This window comes from Meleagris gallopavo, chromosome 5 (genome assembly GCF_000146605.3).
Source record: "Meleagris gallopavo isolate NT-WF06-2002-E0010 breed Aviagen turkey brand Nicholas breeding stock chromosome 5, Turkey_5.1, whole genome shotgun sequence".
NCBI lineage: Eukaryota > Metazoa > Chordata > Aves > Galliformes > Phasianidae > Meleagris > Meleagris gallopavo.
Window position 1 is genome coordinate 6,070,706 of NC_015015.2, and position 17,653 is coordinate 6,088,358.

At 49.4% G+C, this 17,653-nt stretch overlaps 1 protein-coding gene across 1 annotated transcript; it reads right to left on the reverse strand.

The window, feature by feature from the left end:
• Positions 1-2,330: 2,330 nt before the first annotated feature.
• On the reverse strand, positions 2,331-17,653 carry ANO9 (anoctamin 9). Its single transcript, XM_010710879.3, has 24 exons — positions 17,435-17,653; positions 13,740-13,805; positions 13,388-13,504; positions 13,035-13,171; positions 12,725-12,774; positions 12,111-12,169; positions 11,831-11,913; positions 10,313-10,447; positions 10,127-10,223; positions 9,707-9,767; positions 9,001-9,083; positions 8,453-8,557; positions 8,027-8,191; positions 7,903-7,939; positions 7,548-7,659; positions 7,233-7,290; positions 6,999-7,096; positions 6,637-6,803; positions 5,996-6,148; positions 5,535-5,682; positions 5,295-5,414; positions 5,048-5,141; positions 4,819-4,931; positions 2,331-4,377 (listed from the first exon to the last, which is right to left on the reverse strand). The coding sequence occupies exons 1-24, from the start codon at positions 17,438-17,440 to the stop codon at positions 4,350-4,352; spliced, it is 2,292 nt and encodes a 763-aa protein (XP_010709181.1). The 5' UTR covers positions 17,441-17,653; the 3' UTR covers positions 2,331-4,349.

Consider the following 17,653-nt stretch of genomic DNA (forward strand, 5'->3'; position numbering starts at 1 on the left):
CATGCCCTTCACTGGGTTCCCCAATCATTGGGTGCCAGGCCTGCAGAAGGGGTTGGCCATCCCTCTTTCCCTCCCACCGCTCCACCTCCACCTGAACCTGTGGGAGAGGAAAAAAAACACCTAAATAACTTTGGCTTTATGGGAGGGGAAAAAGAAAAAGAGAGAAAAATGGAGAGGAAAGGCAAGCCAACCAACCTGCCAGCCTCAGGGAGCTGGGTGCACAGCTCCTTGCAGCTGGAAGAGACATTGGGCTGAGACAAAACCTGCATCCACCGGTAATACCAGCTCCTCAGGCTCCATGGGAGCTCGGGGGTGTGTGCTCCTTGCAGAGCTGTGGGCAGAGCCCAGGGTGTAATATGGGGTCATGGTCTGCTGAGCACCCACAGGCTCAGGGCTCTGGGACTTGGTCAAGGAGGGTCTCCAATAGTGTGGAGTGGACGTGGTGTCTTGGCAGGACAAAGCTTGTACCATGGAGTCATTCCTCTAGCTTGTATAGGGAGCTGGAGCCAGCTGATATGTGAGCAGCAAGTGATGGCTGTGATAACTGTCAAAGAGGTAATTAAAGCCACAACACAGCCTAGGTTCTGGTTAAGTTCACAGTGACAGTGGTGTTTGGTGAGAGGCCAGTGAAAGAGTGCTGCCATCCTAGCAATGCCTAACAGCACTGAAAGTACTGGAGTCTTCAATAAGGTAATCACACCATTTGGGGCTGAGAAAAAGTGGCTGTTTCCAGAAGTGGTTATTTCCTCCTGAAAAGCCCCAGTCCAGCAGACCACTGATGGAGGAGGTGGGGTGGTCTGCATTTCTGAGCGTTGCACGCTCCTGGGATTTTCCAGGAATAAAACTGTATGAACAACAGCCATCAAACACAGCAGTGTTGTGTGGTCGTGTGGAAAGAGCTGAAAATGGGGGGTTTCTGGCTTCTTGGGGATTTTGATGGTGGGGAAGGGTGGCTGGGCTATGGGGTCAAAAAGAAGGTGGGAGACGATATAATGGCCCCAGTGCTTCACCTTTTGTTTGTCTGTTTCTTTTTCTATGAAGCTTTTTCTTTGTTGTTGTTTTCCTTTAAAGCATACAAAATAGTTTTGGTTTACTCAAGGCTTTCTGTTCAAAGGTCTTGAAGTGCTCTGCCTCCGGTGCAGCTCCTTCTATCTGCATTCCATCAGAGGGTTGTTGAAAGCAGATTCCCATTTACAATAAGTTAAAAATTAACCCTGCATCAGGACTGCAGGGCTCACTGTGTGCCCGCCCGCCCCTCGGGCCACTGCAATGCTGTTTGCATGTCGAGCTGCAGCCCTACAGCTCCCGGCAGGCCCTGCATGGGAAAAAGATGGTGGGACTCCTCTTAGCGTGTGGCCTTTCCCATCATTTGTGTTCTCTAGACCCTTCACCAGCTTCATGCACACTACTGTGCTCACTTTAACATACGGACTGCAAACCCCAGTGTAAACCAGTTGGCTCTGTGGGATGATAAAGGATTCCAAAGAACAAATGGCAAGGGCAGGGAACGAGGGGCTGACTATACCTTTCTTGTCCATCCGAGCTATTCCTGTGGGCAAGTGAAAACTGGAAAGGAGTGGAGGTGATCTTGATCACAGTGGTAAAAGGACAAAACAAGCCGGAGGGCTGAGTGCATTGTGCAGCTCTTTCCGCTTCCCTGCTTGATGCTTCGTGGCTTTGGGAGTGCAGTTTTCTTCTGAGTTCATGTTCGTGCCTTTCTCATGTTGGTGCAGTCCTGGGCATGGGCTCAGAGGCATATCACCCCCAAAGTGTCACCTGCTGTCTGCTACTGGCCTCGGCAGTGGGGCACAGCCCCTGGCCCTGTCTGCAGTGGACCTTGGGGATCATGGGAGGGAGCTGGCTTTGCATCCAGAGCCCCCATTGCAATCCTCTCAATCTGAGACTGCCACTTTGTGCTACGCTGGAGCCTGCAACCTGTCCTGCATCCTGCTGCTGAGGTGAGTGTGCGCTGCTTTGGGTAGGAGGGTGGAAATGGCTGTATCAACATGAGCTCGCTAATAGCCGGTTCTTGATGCATTTAACAGCTTGAAGCTAATTAAGTTTGAGCTACTTAGAGCTGCCAGGCGGCTATGTTCCAAGGCTATCAGTGAAACCAAGTTCATTTCCAAGTGCCAGAAAGGAGAGCATTGCTACAGGGTGAGGTGCCACCTAGGAACAGATGCTTAATCACTATCACTCTACTCCTTTTCCCAGGAAACACAGCAGGTGGGTAGCTTTTTGCTGTTAAATCAGGGGCAAGGACTCTGCAGGTGTGGGGCTGCTCTGACTTCAAGCAAGCCACAAGCAGTGTAGCCTCTTGTGACATGCAGTGCTAAGAACAGGTTTTATTACTGGAAGAAGCATCACCACGTACATTTCTGTGCAGGAATATCGTTCTGTATGCAGCAGGGGTTCAGGCTAACCTGACTTTTAATTACAGAACATGACAGATCAGCCCTAATGAAATAGTTGATCCTGAGCTATGCTGCTCATCTTCGCTTGTCTGCATCATTCCGAGTTTGTATTGTGGTTGTGTGTCTATTACACGTGCTCACACACTTGCACAGTGACACCTGCCTAGCTCCCATATTCTATTCAGTATACCCCCACAATTTAACACAAGTGGCCATCTGTGGCTATTTGACAGAGGAGAGGATGAAAGCATGGAGCTCAAGGTTAAACTTCAGAACTGGTTAAAGGATTTCAGTTCTCATAAAGAGAAAGACTCTTAGGTCAGCTTTGAAACTCTCCAGTGGATTTGCCCCAGGGTTTACAAGGATGGTAACAAAGCTGGAAACTGAACTGTAGTGACCTGACCGGTGCTCCTGTCTTTCTCATTAACAAAAGTTAGAGAAAAGTTGTTTTTCTCAAGTGTTTGCAGACCCAGCTCAGCAAGGCTGCCACGCACAGGTCCAAAATAATGTAATTTGGAAATGCTGTGGGGTACCAAAGGGCTGTTTCTGCACTCAGGGTTGAGTGGAGAGTCACATGTTTGAGGGCACATTGTCATTTCCATGTGATGTGAACAAAGACTTTGTTCCTTTAATGCAAATAACTCTGCCTCAATTTGGTAAAGCTACAGGTAGACCTGGCAGTGAGCAAACCTATGAAGCCAAGAACACACAAATGTTAGAACTAAGTTCCAATGACTGCGCTGACACCAGACCAGTTGGGGCATGTAACCCCTGCTTTGCCATAGGCAAACTCTTGTGTTCACTGTTGTAGGGCTGTAAGGGAGGAGATGATGAAATACCAAGCTGGCGGGGCTAATGGATTGTGCTTTGCAGCAAGAGATAACACTTTCTAGCCTTGTGACTCGGGATTTTCTCTGTAGCTACGTGTACTTCTGTCAGCCCAGCATGTTCTTGCTCTTGTTCTTGCCACTATGTCAATTTCCTTTAATTCTGCCGCTAGCCAGCACCTCTCACTCCACCTCAGTGTGCTAGGCACAAATGCTTAAGCTCCAGCCTTTTTTTCATTATCCACGTGAAGAAAAAAGAAGTGGGAATGAATGATCTTTAGGTGCTGTGAATAGGAAAGGGGAGGCAGGAAAGATAGCAGTGTGAATACAGTGACCCTTGGTGGCTGAGGGTCCGTCTGCTTGAGTTTTTACAGTCGCTGTGTTTATTGACCATTTTTCTTGTAGTTGAGTTGGGTATATATTTGAGTTAAAGCAGATGCGGGGACATGGTAGGGCCCTGTGCAAAAGACAATCAGAATAACAAGTGCAATTTACTAAAGATTGGGAAAAGGATAGTTTGGAACCACAGCTATGTGGTAGTCGTGCTGCGAGGCAGATTGTGCTGGCTGTCATGAAAGAGGAAGGACTGAAGCTTCTTTACAGTGTGGGAGCAGGGAGGTCACTGAAAGCAGAGGAAGAGGGGGCCAAAGTGCAAGGAAGATCTGGAGAGGGAACCTGGAATGAGGTAGCCACTTTTTCCCATGATGCTACAAGGCACATGAAGGCAATGACTGACATGGAAGCCAGGTCACCTCCTGCAGGCCAGTGTCATGCTCACCCAGTGATGGCTGGATGCTGCCAAACATGCTGAGCTCTCTGCATGGTGCTGAGGACTGTAGAGGAGCCTGGCTCCATTGTGTCATAGCCCTTCCTCAACTGCTGAGTTTGCTGGGAAGACGCTATTCCTACCTCTGCTGCCACTTTCTTCCTCTTTGTGGCTGTACTAGTTATAAGCATCCTGCTCCTGTGAAGCTGCTGTCACCTCATCACTCCCCAGTTCAAGTCCATGGTTGGTGACAGCCAGAGCACATGAATGCCTCTCTGACTGTGCTGGCAGGCTGGGGAGAGGGGCTCAAGTCCATGTTTCACTTTCTTCCATGAGAGGAGGCTACACTTCAGTGGAGTACTCCATCATGCTGGAGGAGAAAGGAAAGGGGCATAAGGGCTAGGACTACTTGAATTGGGAAGAAATGGAGCTGTGGGAACAATATTCAGAGTGGGAATAGGACCTTTTGCCAAATATAATTCATTGGCCTTAAGACCACCTAAAAGCCAGGCAGCTGGGCTGGTTAGTGATGCTACAGGCCTGGAGGGAGGTGGGCCTCATCTACATGTAATGCAGTCCATCTTAAAATGAACATGTAGTGCTACAAGAAGCCCCAGGTAGCAGTGGCTGGACTCAAAACGGGAGTAGAAGCTACATCTCAAAGGGAGATGGAGGATCTGCTCAGAGCCCAGTATCACCAAAGAGGCATGTCCTGGGGTGGTGGTGAGTATTGGCCCCATTGTGGAGCTCTGATGTGGACTCCTGCACTCAGTTCTGCATGATCCTTAGCACCTTCTGGGGCATTACCCACCTCAGTTCTTTCCGAAGGTTGTTGTGCTTTTCATCCAGAAGATGATTCTTAACTGACATGGGCACATCAGGGACATACCAGGCTGCAATCAGTTTGACGCAGAGAGCCACATGCTGTAGGACACAAACAGAGTCACAATGGCAGTGAGGAGTTCCCAGGGCCACTTTAACATGCCAACATCGCCCCAGTGGCCCCAACCTCCTCCCTGGCTAGCTGCCCTAGTACTCACCTCAAAGAGGATGAGGAAGGCAAGCCGGGCTGCAAAGACATGCCAGAACTGGACGGTGTAGCTGTAGTCCTCATCATTCCTGTAATCCCGGTACCTGCAGCAGAACCCTCTCAATGCCAGTCCCTCCCTTTACCAGGCATTGCTCCCTTCATTGGGGTCTCAGAAGAGCTCTGGTATCTTTACACACAGGGCTGGATGCCATGGTGAGGGGCTGGCAGGGATGCTACCAAGCACAGATTGCTGTTACCTGCACACTGTAGTCCCATTCTTGACCAAATCTAAGATCTCTACAGCCAGATTTGTGTCTGGCTCGAAGTGCTTGATATGGAAGACAGAGAGGCTGTGGTTGATGTAACCAGTCAAGCAGCTGCAAGGGGAAAAGAGCACATCAATGCACATCAGCCCAGTGGTGAGGTGAAGCTCCTGCTTTGTGGTCATGCTGAGGGAGTTTGTAGGAAGGTTGGAACAGCTGACCAGCCACACTCACTCAACAGCAGTGTTGTTTTCTTTCATGCAGGGGCTGTATGTGTACTTGTAGACCTGCACAGGGATGAAGTCAGATGTGATGGCAATCACCAATCCATTCCCGATGACAGCCAGGATGCCGATGGCTTCCAGGACCTGCAGCCAAATTCCTGCAGGAGAGGAGAAGATTGGTGATGCTCCCTTGACAGCTTGCTCAAGGGTTACAAATGCAGCCCCAGTTCAGGAACAGAGTGGCACAGACAGAAGACTGGTTCAAGGAAGGAGAGTTCCAAAGTGCCCCTCATTGTCTGAAAAGTCTGAAATTGCTTCTCCTTCCCCAGTCCACAGCTCTCCCTGTGCTTTGCTATCTCCACAGTCAAGAGCACATCCCAGCAAAAGAATGCTCAAGACTCCTTCAGATTGGAAGGGACTTAACACCAGCACTGTTTGCACAAGCAGCAGTTCTCATGGGCCCCATCTCACCAATGTCATTGGCCTTCCTGGGCACCATGCGCCGGCGCAGCCGCATCATCTTGATGGCATCTAGGCGAATCTCAAAGAGGTTGTTGAAGAACGCCAGCAATGGGGCCAGGGGAAAGGCAGCAACAAAAATGGTGGTGAAGCTGTACTGGATCACTGCAGAGGGGGGAAAAGTTAGGTGCTGGTGTGGAGCCACCATAAAGGGGACATCTCCCAGGGATTCAGCTGCTGTCTGGGTTTGTCCTGCTTTGTGGCTTTTGTCAGAAGGAATTTTCAGAATTGAAAGGAGAGATAAACCTGTCTTGGGGACCTCATATCCCCACAGGAGACACCCACCTCTTCCAGGGCTATCAGAGAGGGGGATCCTTGGGGCATAGTGGTTGAGCTAGCCAAGCAGAAGGACCACCCTGGGGTTACAGCCACCTCCCTGACACTCTTAGGAGGGGAGAGGAAGGTCCCAGGCAAGGTTCCAAAGCCAACATGGTTGCCTGTTCTCTCTTGCTTTGGGAATGATCTCCTTAGTGGGACTGGGCATGGAGCTGAGTCTCAGCACTCTCCCTTGCATCATGCTATCCCCATACAAGGAGGACACATGGCACTGCACATAGCATCCTGCCTTGCTCATCCTCTCCTCCCCTACATACCCATCTCCAAGAATTCATCAAACAAGCTGAAGATGTTGACCTCGTTGAGTTGATAGTTGCTTAGCCACTGCTTTTTGCAGGGGTCCTCAACCTCCTCCTCCTCCCCCAGCACCAGGTGTTTCTTCTTGGAATGCTTCTGCCTCTTGCGTATTTTGTGGGCTAGCCAGCTGCAATGGGAGGGAGAAATTTGTACTGCTGTCTGCAGAGTGATGGCAGGGGTGGCAGGGGCAGCCCTGGAGACCTGAGATGGGGAAAGGGAGGAAATCTTGGCCTGAAGGCCAAGGTTATTCTCAGTAAGAACTGGGAAGCTGTCCTGCATATCCAAGAACACCAGCAAGCACTCCAAAGGCTAGAAGGCTTACGGGACAAGGTACTCCACCACATTGCTGATGGTTTGCTTGAGCATCATGATAATGGCCATCTGGATGAAGAGGTCAGTGATGCAGCCGCTGGGGTGGCACTGCAAAGGGATGAGGAGAAGGTTCTGAGGAACTGTTTGGCCGAACTGGGATTTGGTTGTGCCTTGCTGGGGAATGGGGAAAGGCGAGGTAGGAGTTGTGGTATGGGGTCAGAAGATTTTGTGGCAAATCTCTCACCTCCTCCAGCCTCCACTTGCCAGCAATGCGCACGTAGTTTCCTGGGTGACCATTGATCCTGAGTAGGGAAGCAAGAAGAGTGATATCTGTTGAGCCTCACCTGTGACTCCTCTCTGGATGAACAGCTGTGGGATGGAAGGCACCATTCTCCAGGCATTAGCCTAGGCAAAGGTCTTCTCCCATCCACTATTCCTTGGGGAAAAGCCATGGCCCTGCTGAGGTCCTAGATGGTTTACCCCCCTCTCACTTCTGCCAGGTGCTCTGAGGGGGAAAGCAGATGGGCTGGGGTCCCCCTGGATCCCTACTACCACTCACCTCCCCAGAAAGAAAGCAATGTAGATGAGCGAAGAAAAGTTCGTCAAAAACTGGAAGATGAAGATCTTTATGGTAAAGTTGTTCTCACGCTGGGAGAAGGTCCGTGGTTTCTCTGGAGACAGGAGCAGGGTGTTGATCATACAGAGGTGGAACCTTATCCCACTCCCCATGGATCCCGTGGCAAGAACTGCCTGGTAGATGCTTTGTGGTTGTGGAGGAAGGAAAGAAGCCACAAGACTAACTGCATTCGGGGACCAAGGAGAAGGTGCCCTACAGTTCTTTTCTTTGGTGGAGGTACCACTGGGCAGCTTGGTGCTGTGGGGTGTAAGTGGGGGCAACCCTCAGTTTCCCTTACCCAGGTCACAGAGAAAGAGGGCCACACGTCTGTTGATCTGCAAGAAAGAGGTGTAAAACAAGAAGGGGGAATTGATGATGGAAAAGGACAAGACCTACTGCCCACCCCATGCTGCAGTCTGCACCTTGGTCATGACGACAATGGTGATGTAGTGCAGCACGGCCCCTGTCATCACTGCCACCAGGTTAGCTTGCTCACGGAAGAACTCGGAGTCACTCTGGGTGAAGAGAGCCGTGGCGACCACCCGATAAATGACAAGTGCATGGGCGATGCCAATCAGTACAACAATCTGCGGAGGAGGGCAGTGGAGAGGTGAGAAGCAAGGAGGGGAGGACGTGCTCCATCCTGAATGAGTGCTTCAGAAACTGGCCCTCTTCACCAGAGCTCATGTGGATGTGGCCTCAGGTGCAAGCCAGTGCTCTTCAGCAATGGATTAGATGTTCATAATGCAGGCATATCCACCTCTACTTGGCTACTTGTTGTCCCATAATGAGAAAGGACAATGTCAAGGTTTTGCCTCTTCCTACCCTAAGTTCCCCCTGGCACTTACCATGAGCAGAACCAAGAGGAGCACAATGGTGCTGCGCAAGTAAGAGTGCCGATACCGCCGAGGTTCATGCTGCAAATTGTTGATCAGCTCCATAGCCAGCTCCTCCTGAAGAATAAAAAAGTATCTCTCTCTCTTTCTCTCTTTCTCTCTATATATACATGCAGGAAAGGAAGGTTTCAATAGAGCCATGCCCAGGTACTGGAAAGCCCAAGGGTGGCTGTTTAAATGGCAGTATGGAATGATCAGAGCCAGAAGAACAGGGCTGAATATCCGACAACATGACCAGTCATGATTGAGTTTAGGTCCTCATGCAGGTGAACAGGTGACTAGCAATGCAGAGAGAGAGGTGCCTAGAATTTGATCAAATCTCTGGAGGATTCTGTCTCCCCTGGGGCAAAGGCTCCAGATATTGGCTTTGCTCCTTGTTTAAAAGCTTCCATTAGATGTCCATATCCATAGATGGGTCCCTCTACTAAGTCATTTCTGTAAGACCAGCTATAAATTGCCCTGAAGAGGAAAGCACTAAGCGGGAAAGATGGCATTCTCACCTCATCCTCGTCCCACCCATACAGCTTCCAGCTGGTGACCACTTGGGCTCTCTGCCTCTTCCACAACTCCAGGAACACCGTGGCTGCAGAGGGAAGCAAGATGGCTCTAGATTATAAGAATTCATCCCTCCGTTTCTTAGAGCAGGCTGGACTGTCATGAAACCATCTAACTGAATGGCAAATCAGCCCTGGCTGCTCTTTGTGCATGAAAGACAAGCAGCCACCTCTGTGTCTCTGTAACCAGGATTCACCTGCACCTCAGCATGCTACACCTTTGCAAATCCATTTACAGCCGCCTCTTCCTTTAATCTGGATCGGCCTTCCTAAGCTTGTTCTTGTGTATATCAACCCATAGTGATAGGCAAGTTTATGTCTGCAACTGGCTCAGATCTAAGACTTCATTGGTAAGACATCCAGCTCAGAAGAGGCAGAGGAGAGGCTGTTAGATGCTCTGGGGAAGGTTGTAGTGGGTGAAGGATAAAAGCTCTCAAGAAAGGAGTGTTTAAAAAGCAGAAGAAAATTGCTGGGGGATTTTTATCCCTTGTGCTGTCTGGAGGGGGAGCTGCTGGCCCTGAAAATAGAGGAGCTAAGGACTAAAAAACCCCTGAATGATGAAGCTGTGTTGGTCCCATTTCCTTCCAGATGCTCTTCCCATAAGCCATAGTGGCAGGCTCTGTGTACTTGGCAATGAGACATTGACACCTACCCCAAATTGCCATGAACATGGCAAACACAACTGTCCCTTCGTTGTCAATCATGTGAGTGACCTGGAGAAGATCAGGGAAGAACGTGATGGGGACAGCAGACTGTAGAGGCTGCAGCATTTGGTCATCCTCATGTCACCCTGATCTCCCCAGAAACAAGTAAAGATGGTGCAGGGGGGCAAAACACAGGAAGGGGAATGAAAATTGAGCTTGTCAGACGGTGGTAAATGCCTTCTCCCTGATGGTGATGGAGACCGTGATCTGACTATACCTCTTTCTTTTTATGGAGGCTAGTGGAGGTCTCTAACATATTGTAGCCAATGTGCAAGGGTGGCTTTTCCTTCTGGTGGTGTGGGCACAGCACAAGCTGGGAGTTTCCTCATCCTTCATCTTGAGCCTGTCTTGGGAAGAGGGATACCTACCCTGGCATATGTGCAGGTGTCAGCAAGCAGCCAGAATGGGCACTTCTGGTCACAGAGTGGGCACATGATGGTGTCATTGGCTTCACAGATCTCCTTGCTAGAGAGAAAGGAGTGGAAGGAAGCAACAGCAAGTAGCATGCGTAGCAAAGTCTCAAGAACAGGATGTGGCATTCTCCACTTCCTTACCTCACCTGGCTGGAATTGAAAACGGTAATCCCAGCCACAAAGACCATCAGTCCAACCGCTGCAGCAAATCCCAGCAAGTAGGTGTACCAGCCAAGCCAGGCGAAGTAGAGGGCCACCTTTTCACCAAAATAGCATCTGGAAGAAAAGGTGAGACTTGCTTTGGAGATCTTTCACCCCCAAAAGAGATACCAGGAGGGGCAGTCTGCATGCCTGGGGGTTGCACTGGGATCAGGAGAGGCAGTCCAAACAAGCTGGAAGAACCATACATTGATAAGTGTTTCCCTTAGATTTCAGCAGCATCACATGGAAGGAGATCCTGGGTTTCCTTGCGTGAGTGAAGATGCGATAAGAACACTGGGGACATTGCTGTGGGGCTGCACAGCAAAGAGCTGCTCAGAGCACTGCTCGAGCTGAGAGGTGAGAGAGGATGGATAGCAATGCAAGGCTCTCATGGGGGCAGAGATGACTTGAGGATCTGACTCAAGGGTAAATGTGATCACATTCATCATATGCCAGGTAAAAGCAGTGGGAGTGGTTGAGAGATCAAGTTTCAATCACTGTCTACAAATCAAAAAGGCTTCAAAAAGATAAGATGGCTGCAAGGTATAATGGTTCTGAAATTAGATCAGTTTCCCCTCCTGGTTTCAACTATTTCCCTTTAGTACTTTCATTTCATTCTTCTGACAGCATTATTTCAGTTCTTCAAGTGTGGGGAAGGGTTGGAGGTGTGGGTAAGAAATGACAGTGATGGACCCACTGCCCCTCCTATATTCCAAGGAATTAACTTCCTACCTGCAGTCAGAAGTGGTGCTGTGCTCCCCAGCCTATGTAAGAAAATAATTTTTACTTGGCCCCTTAATCTTTCTGTGACAGCAGCAGGTCATGTCAACCTTAGAAACAGTGTTCTGTCTCACACTGAGTACCATGGAGGCATCAAGGCTCCCTAGGGCTCCTGCTAGACTTTTCAACTGTAAGAAACATTTAAGGGCAGAAAATGCATCTCAGCATTTTATCTCCCTAACAGAGCCCATGAAAACCTCCTGAAGCAGCGTATTATTTCTGCCTTCCTTCTCCTGGCCACGGAAAGTTAGTTTTTCTCCATCTTTAAAAGAGCTGTGCTCTTCTGAGTTTTAATGTGCTTATATAGGCCCCTTGTTGCCTTTAATGTCCCAAACTCAGCCTCAGGCTGAACATGTTCACTGGTGCTGTGTTCTCATCTAGCCTTCCCTTTGAACGTGGGAGCTGGTGGTTGGAAATGAAAGAGGCTAATTAAAAACCGTGCAGATGCGGGGGTTATTTCGTTCTGCAAAATTAGCAGATGGAGTGTGGTGCCATGAGATACCCTTTAGGCTAAGAACTTTGCAAGCTGCAGAAGAGGCCCAATATATGTGAAAAGGGTGAGGTACAAACTAATGATTGAAAATAAAAAATGAAAAAATGACAACACAGGATCTTGGGAAAGGTTTCAGGTGAGGTCACTTGGCTAGATGGATCTGCTGTGACTCTTCTGCCAGTTACCTGATCTTCTCAATTGGCTGTTGGCAAAATATATCTCTCCAGCGGGCCCATTTCTCCTTTAGGAATTCCCTTACCTCTTCTTTCTGGAGAACGGAGAAGTCAGTAAGACACACAGGAATATTAGGGCAGCCTTAAACCCCAGCCCTGCCGCCAAGCTGCCATTGGGAGCCCTTCATCCAGGTACATCTCCATTCAGCCCCAGTCACCCACTCTCCCACTTGGTCTGGCTCCTCTGCTTCTCAAGGCTTTTCCTACCAGGCACCCGTGTGCTTGGCCTCACCTCGTGCAGTGGAAATGCTGCCTCAAAGACATTTTTCTTCATCAGGTCACGCAGCTTCTCTGGTAGCAGGAGGAACAGGGAAGATTAGTGAGACAAAGCATTTCTCTCTCTCTTATATGCTTTCTGACAGGCAAAATCACCCTGAAGCTTTTGGGGAGGCAGAAAGAAATGCCTGGGAGAGACCGAGCTATTCAGAAGGGATCAGCACTAATCCCTGTCATTGTGCTGCTCAGCTAGGCTGCTGCAGGGTGCACTGGGGCTGGGAGTGAGTCAGGTAGGCAGGACCCTAGAGACAGCAGTAGAGCCAGCACCCTTTCTACCTCCCCTGCTGATTCCAGAATGCTGGAGAAGGACAAGCATTTTTGGGGACACAGAAGAGTGGCAGTGGGCCTGGTGAGAGGGGGCTGATTCCTGGAGTCCAAATTTCCCAGCCATGGGATGAAAAAGCAAATTCACCTTCCAAAGCTGCATCCTGGCTCTTTCCTCTTTGTCACATCCCCACTCTCATGGGGGATGCCTAACACAGAGCAGGAGCGGTGCTACCAGTACAGACTGTGCATTACCTTGGAGATTAAGGGGATGGATGTATAGGCCTGCTGGCCCCATTCCCTTACCGAGGTCGGGTGTCACTGTGTTATGCAAGATGAAGTTCACGATCCGTATCCTGAGCAAGAAGAAACTGGGGTTAAAGGCAGCTCTGGGGATACAGCCTAGTGTTGTGGCCCTATAGAGCTGGGCACCAAAATCCAGAGAAGGAAGAGGGGAAGAAACGGGAAACCGGCCACCTTGCACTAATAGTGGCAGTTGGCTTTCTGTGGAGAAGGAAAAGCCTGGCACAACTGTAAACTGAGATAGCAAATGGGTACTGGTGTGGAGGTAAGGGACTGCAAGGTCTAGAAGCCAGTAGTCCAGCTCAGCACCCACCTGGTGGTCACTGGTATGTCCTGCTGGGCATTGAGGTCTTGCAGCCTGCTGTCAGGGTTCCTCAAGAGCCATTGGTATTTCCGGAAGAAGTGTTTTGGGGCACGGACCCCATAAAATAGCTTCCTGTCCTCAATTTTCTAGTGGGTAAAAGAGAAAGACTAGTAGAACAATGTGGTCAGAGAAAGAGGAAGAGCTGCAAAAGCCAGGAGCTGCCTGAGTCCTGGAGCTGGGGTTTTCCCTTGTCGAGTGTAGCATGTGTTTTCCAGTACTGATGCAGTGGCAGGTGTGGAAGCTCTCTCAGCAGCCCAAACTAGGCTATGATCCTAGGTTATCAAGTAACTGCTGCCTCTTACCTTGATGGTGAACCCCTTCTTGCTCAGCTCATCCAGGAACTTCTTCCTTTTGATCTCTTTCTCACCGCCCATTTCATGGATGTCACTCACAAGGACGAAATCCCACTTCTCTTCATCCTGCCCAGAGGAAATACCAGGGAATTAATGGTGTTGACTAGCAGAGAGCTCTCTCTTAGGTTCAGCCTCTCAAAGGCTTGAACCTTCATCATGCCTGTGTAGAGGGGTTCTGGGGACTGAGAATGAGTGTGAGGATGGGGAAACTGAAGCAGACCCTGCTCTAACACCCCCCCCAGCCAAAATCCAAATTTCTGAGCTCTGATCTCCCTCTGAATACAGACAGAGCAAAGCTTACCATGAGGGCAAATGGGTCTGAGTCTTCAAAAGGAAAACTTCTCCAGGGAGTCAACAGAATTTCCTCCTGTGGAAGAGAAAAACAGCAAAGAATTCAGTGAGCTCCTTGGGAGATTCTATACCAGGACACAGAGCAAACCTCTCTCTATGAACATCTGGATAATATTGTGATACTTGCGGTACATCAAAAGAGACAGAGCCCATGTAAGTAAAATTGCATTATAACCCAAGATCAAGGTCTACCTGGCTCAGTTTTCCTCTCCCAGGTGCCACGAGGGGATGCCAGGGGAGGAGAGTAAGAGCAGGCATGTCGGAAACCTTTCCCCATACACTCCTGGTTTCCACTTCCAGCATAATTACGTATCCAAGTGGTGCAGTTCTGAGGTTGGAGAAAACATGCTGTGGCAACAGCTGCTCTCTGCCAAGGATGAGTTCCCAGCTCAGGGTGCTCCTCCACAGAAGAATGCTGTAGGAGTACCCTTGGGTGGCCTGGTCCTGGTGTTGGGTGCCTGAAACTGGGGCACATCAACTTTGAAACCACTTTGTCCCTATCCTCTCTTCCTGGCTTTCCTGATGTGATCTCACCCTGCTCCTACAGCCACAGTCACTGTTTAGGCAACAGAAGATTAGTCCAACCAGTCTTCAGTGGATTGGCAAAAGTGTGCTGGGCTTCATATCCCAGTGAGTGCAATGAGTTTAATAAAGATATGCTCTGATTTTTTTTTAAATTGTTTTGCAGTTCTTTGGTGTGACTCACAGTGCGGCCCCACAAACAGTTATTCTGCTGTTCCCGGAGGCATGGCATTGCAGTATAGAAGGAGCTGCCAGGGGATGGGGATATCATCAACCCGCATTGTCACCAAAGGCTTTGTGACTTTGTATCTTGTAATAACAGTGGCCAGACAAGTTCATCCAGCTGTAATCTCAGGAGTAGAGAGGTGGTGGTGCAACCAAATTGTGATGTAAAGCCTGGATCTCAAGCTTTCACTGAAGATTGAGGCCATGGGAGCAAGTGAGACTGGGAGGAGGAAAGGGCTGAAATACTCTGTGAAATCCTTTCTCACACGGAGCTGGGGCCCTGTCTTCACTCGAAACAGAAAAGCAGTGGGGAGACTGAAACAAAGTAAGAAGACTTGAGAAGATAAGCATGTTTTTGAGTGGGAGAAATGGGTTTGGGTGCAGGTCAGTCTTCCCAGTTGGGTAAGCGCCTAGATCACAGAGTTGTAAAATCACAGAATCATTATGGTTGGAAAAGGCCTCTGAAGTTACTGAGTCCAACTGCTGATCCACCTGCGCCATGTCCACTGATCACGTGCCTAAGTATCACATCTCCATGTTTCTTGAACACCTCTGTGGATGGTGATTCCATCACCTCCCTGGGCAGCCTGTGCCAATGCACCACTCCTCTCCCTGAGTAGAAGCTGTTCCCAATATCCAATCTGAATCTCCCCTGGCATAACTTAAGATCATTATGCATAGCACAGCACTCTGCCTGTCTCTGTCCCTGAGGCCCCCTTGTGCACAGGAGTCCCAAAAGGCTCTGCCCCAGCTGCTGCTGCTCTGTTGCTGGCACAGATGTAGCCTGACAGCATCTCTTTGCAGCTTGCCTTGTCTTGTTCCTGCTTGGCTGGTTTGACAGTTTGACTTTATGATCCTAGAGGACTTTTCCAATCTTAATGATTCTCAGTGTCATTCTGCACAGCCTGTCTGTAAGCCTTTCAACTTCACCACTGGCTTCTACAATGTGGAGGAGGAAACCCTTTTCTGGCAGGTTTAATGGTGCTCCTGGATACACCTCTATATGACTGTTCCCCTGGTACTAACCCCAATATCTGTTCTGCCTCAGCATTGGAGCTGGACCTGCAGAGCTTCATTGCAGCATCCTTCCTCTATCAGCTCTAATGCTGTAATGAGGCTGGTGTCTCTTGGACCTGATGCTGCCAGCTCCTTCCCCTGCTACTACATACTCACAAAATAACAAGTACTGGTTTTAATCCCAAGAGGGACCCATTGTTTTTTTATTTCCCTGACAAATGTTATGATTCAGTGGGGTTGCTTCTCGGGTCACCTGTATATGGCTCTAGGCAGTGAGGATGTTGTGGGAGCAGAGTCTGCAGCAGCTCAGCAGGCATGTCTCTGTGTTCTCATAGCAATGAGATTTACCACCTGGTCCATCCTCTGCAAGCACCTTTAGTGCCTCTGCATAGGACTGAAAAATGGGAACAGCAGAAGAATTTGAAAATTATTTGCAGATCAGTGCAGGCAATTCCCTGTGCCCACCTTCAGAGTGGGAACAGATGGAAATCACATTTACCTGCAGAGGGTGGTTTGCAAACCTGTGATGATAGAAGAGGCATTTCAACAGATTTAATTGATGCTGATTGCTGACATCCCTGTGCATGGGGCTGAGCATGATACAAAAGCTGCTTTAAGCCTTGGCTGTTCTGCAGGAGCCCAGCCCCCATTTGGGGCTAGATGGGGCTTGTGCGAAGGAACAGCTATAGAAGGCAGGGACAGGGGACCACTGGGACTCTCACATCTGTGTTGTTTTTTTTATCCAAGAGACTAGTAACACTACCTGATGATGGCTGCTTTGCTCTGGCAGCACAAGGCAGCCCCTTGTGCAGTCAAGTCTCTGAAGTGGTTGTATAAACCATGAACTCTAATCCTTGCTATCAAAGAGGACAATGCCCGTTTAGCCTTTTTCCTGCTCAGTGTTTGGAGCAGGGTTGGAGGAATACTGTGCCAATGTGTGAGAAGCATGCTGCACAATGAGCGGTGTTTTAATATCAAGGGGGTTTGTGTGCCCAAAGTTTCTCTCCAGCTACATCAGTGGGTCCTAGTCCCCTTGTATCCTGATGCTCTGTGCAAGAACTTTGCTCGATCATTTAGGGGTGCCCTTCCATTGGGAGTGTGGTCACGGTGCCAGTGACTGAAGCAAAGGATCTGAGTGGGATCCAGTACCCCTGTTTTCCTTCCCCACCACAGACTGGTGAGAGGTTGGGTAGTTCCTATCACGCATGTGGCAATAACCAAACTGCTGACTTATATTGGGGATGGTTCTTACCAGTGCTTCCTGTGCCCTCCTCCCTTGCCCTAGAGCTCTTCCACCTTGCCTCATGTTTTCCTAAGAAATGTGACAATCTTTAATTGAACAGGCAGATAGCATGCCTGTGCTGTTACTAGCTGTCCCAGTCATAGAGTTTGCCTGGCTTTCTGAATAACAGAAACTGTGCCTTTTCTTTCAAGTTATAGGAGCAGGGGGATTGGAACAAGATGATCTTTGATGTCCCTTCCAACTCAAGCCATTCTATGATTCTGTGATTCTATGAAAGTTTTCCTGAAACCAAACCACCCTTCTTTGATCTGCCCACTGGCAGCTCTGAACTGTGGCACAGGCATGCAAAGCCCCACTGCCCTGACCCCACTGTGCTCATTCCAAGGCTGCAGGTCGTATTGGATACTGCACACTGAGCACAGCACATTGCTTTCCCCATCATACCTTCATGGTGAGAATGAAAGCATTTGCTGGAAAGAGAAATTGAAACTCTATGGTACGTTTTGAGAACCCTAGGGCTGAAAGCATTTGAGTGGTAGAGCTCAGAGCTTATAATGCGCCAAATTTCCAAAATACAGGTGGCTCCAATGTTCTGAAAACAACCTGTTGGCAACTGCTGACCAGTTTTTGTTTCCTACCTGCATGGTGAATTGGAATCTTTCTCTTCCTCCTGCTCTCCTTTTTCTCTGATCAGTCTGTCGGGCTGAGGACAAGCTGAGAGGCTCCCAAAGTTTCAGGGTTTCGTTGCAGTGTTGTTACTCTGCCTGAGGTTGCATGTTAATGAAGTGTTGGTTTTGACTTCCGTGTGGGCCTCCCTCCTGCCTTGGGAGGGAGCTGCCTCTGCCTAGCAATGGGCA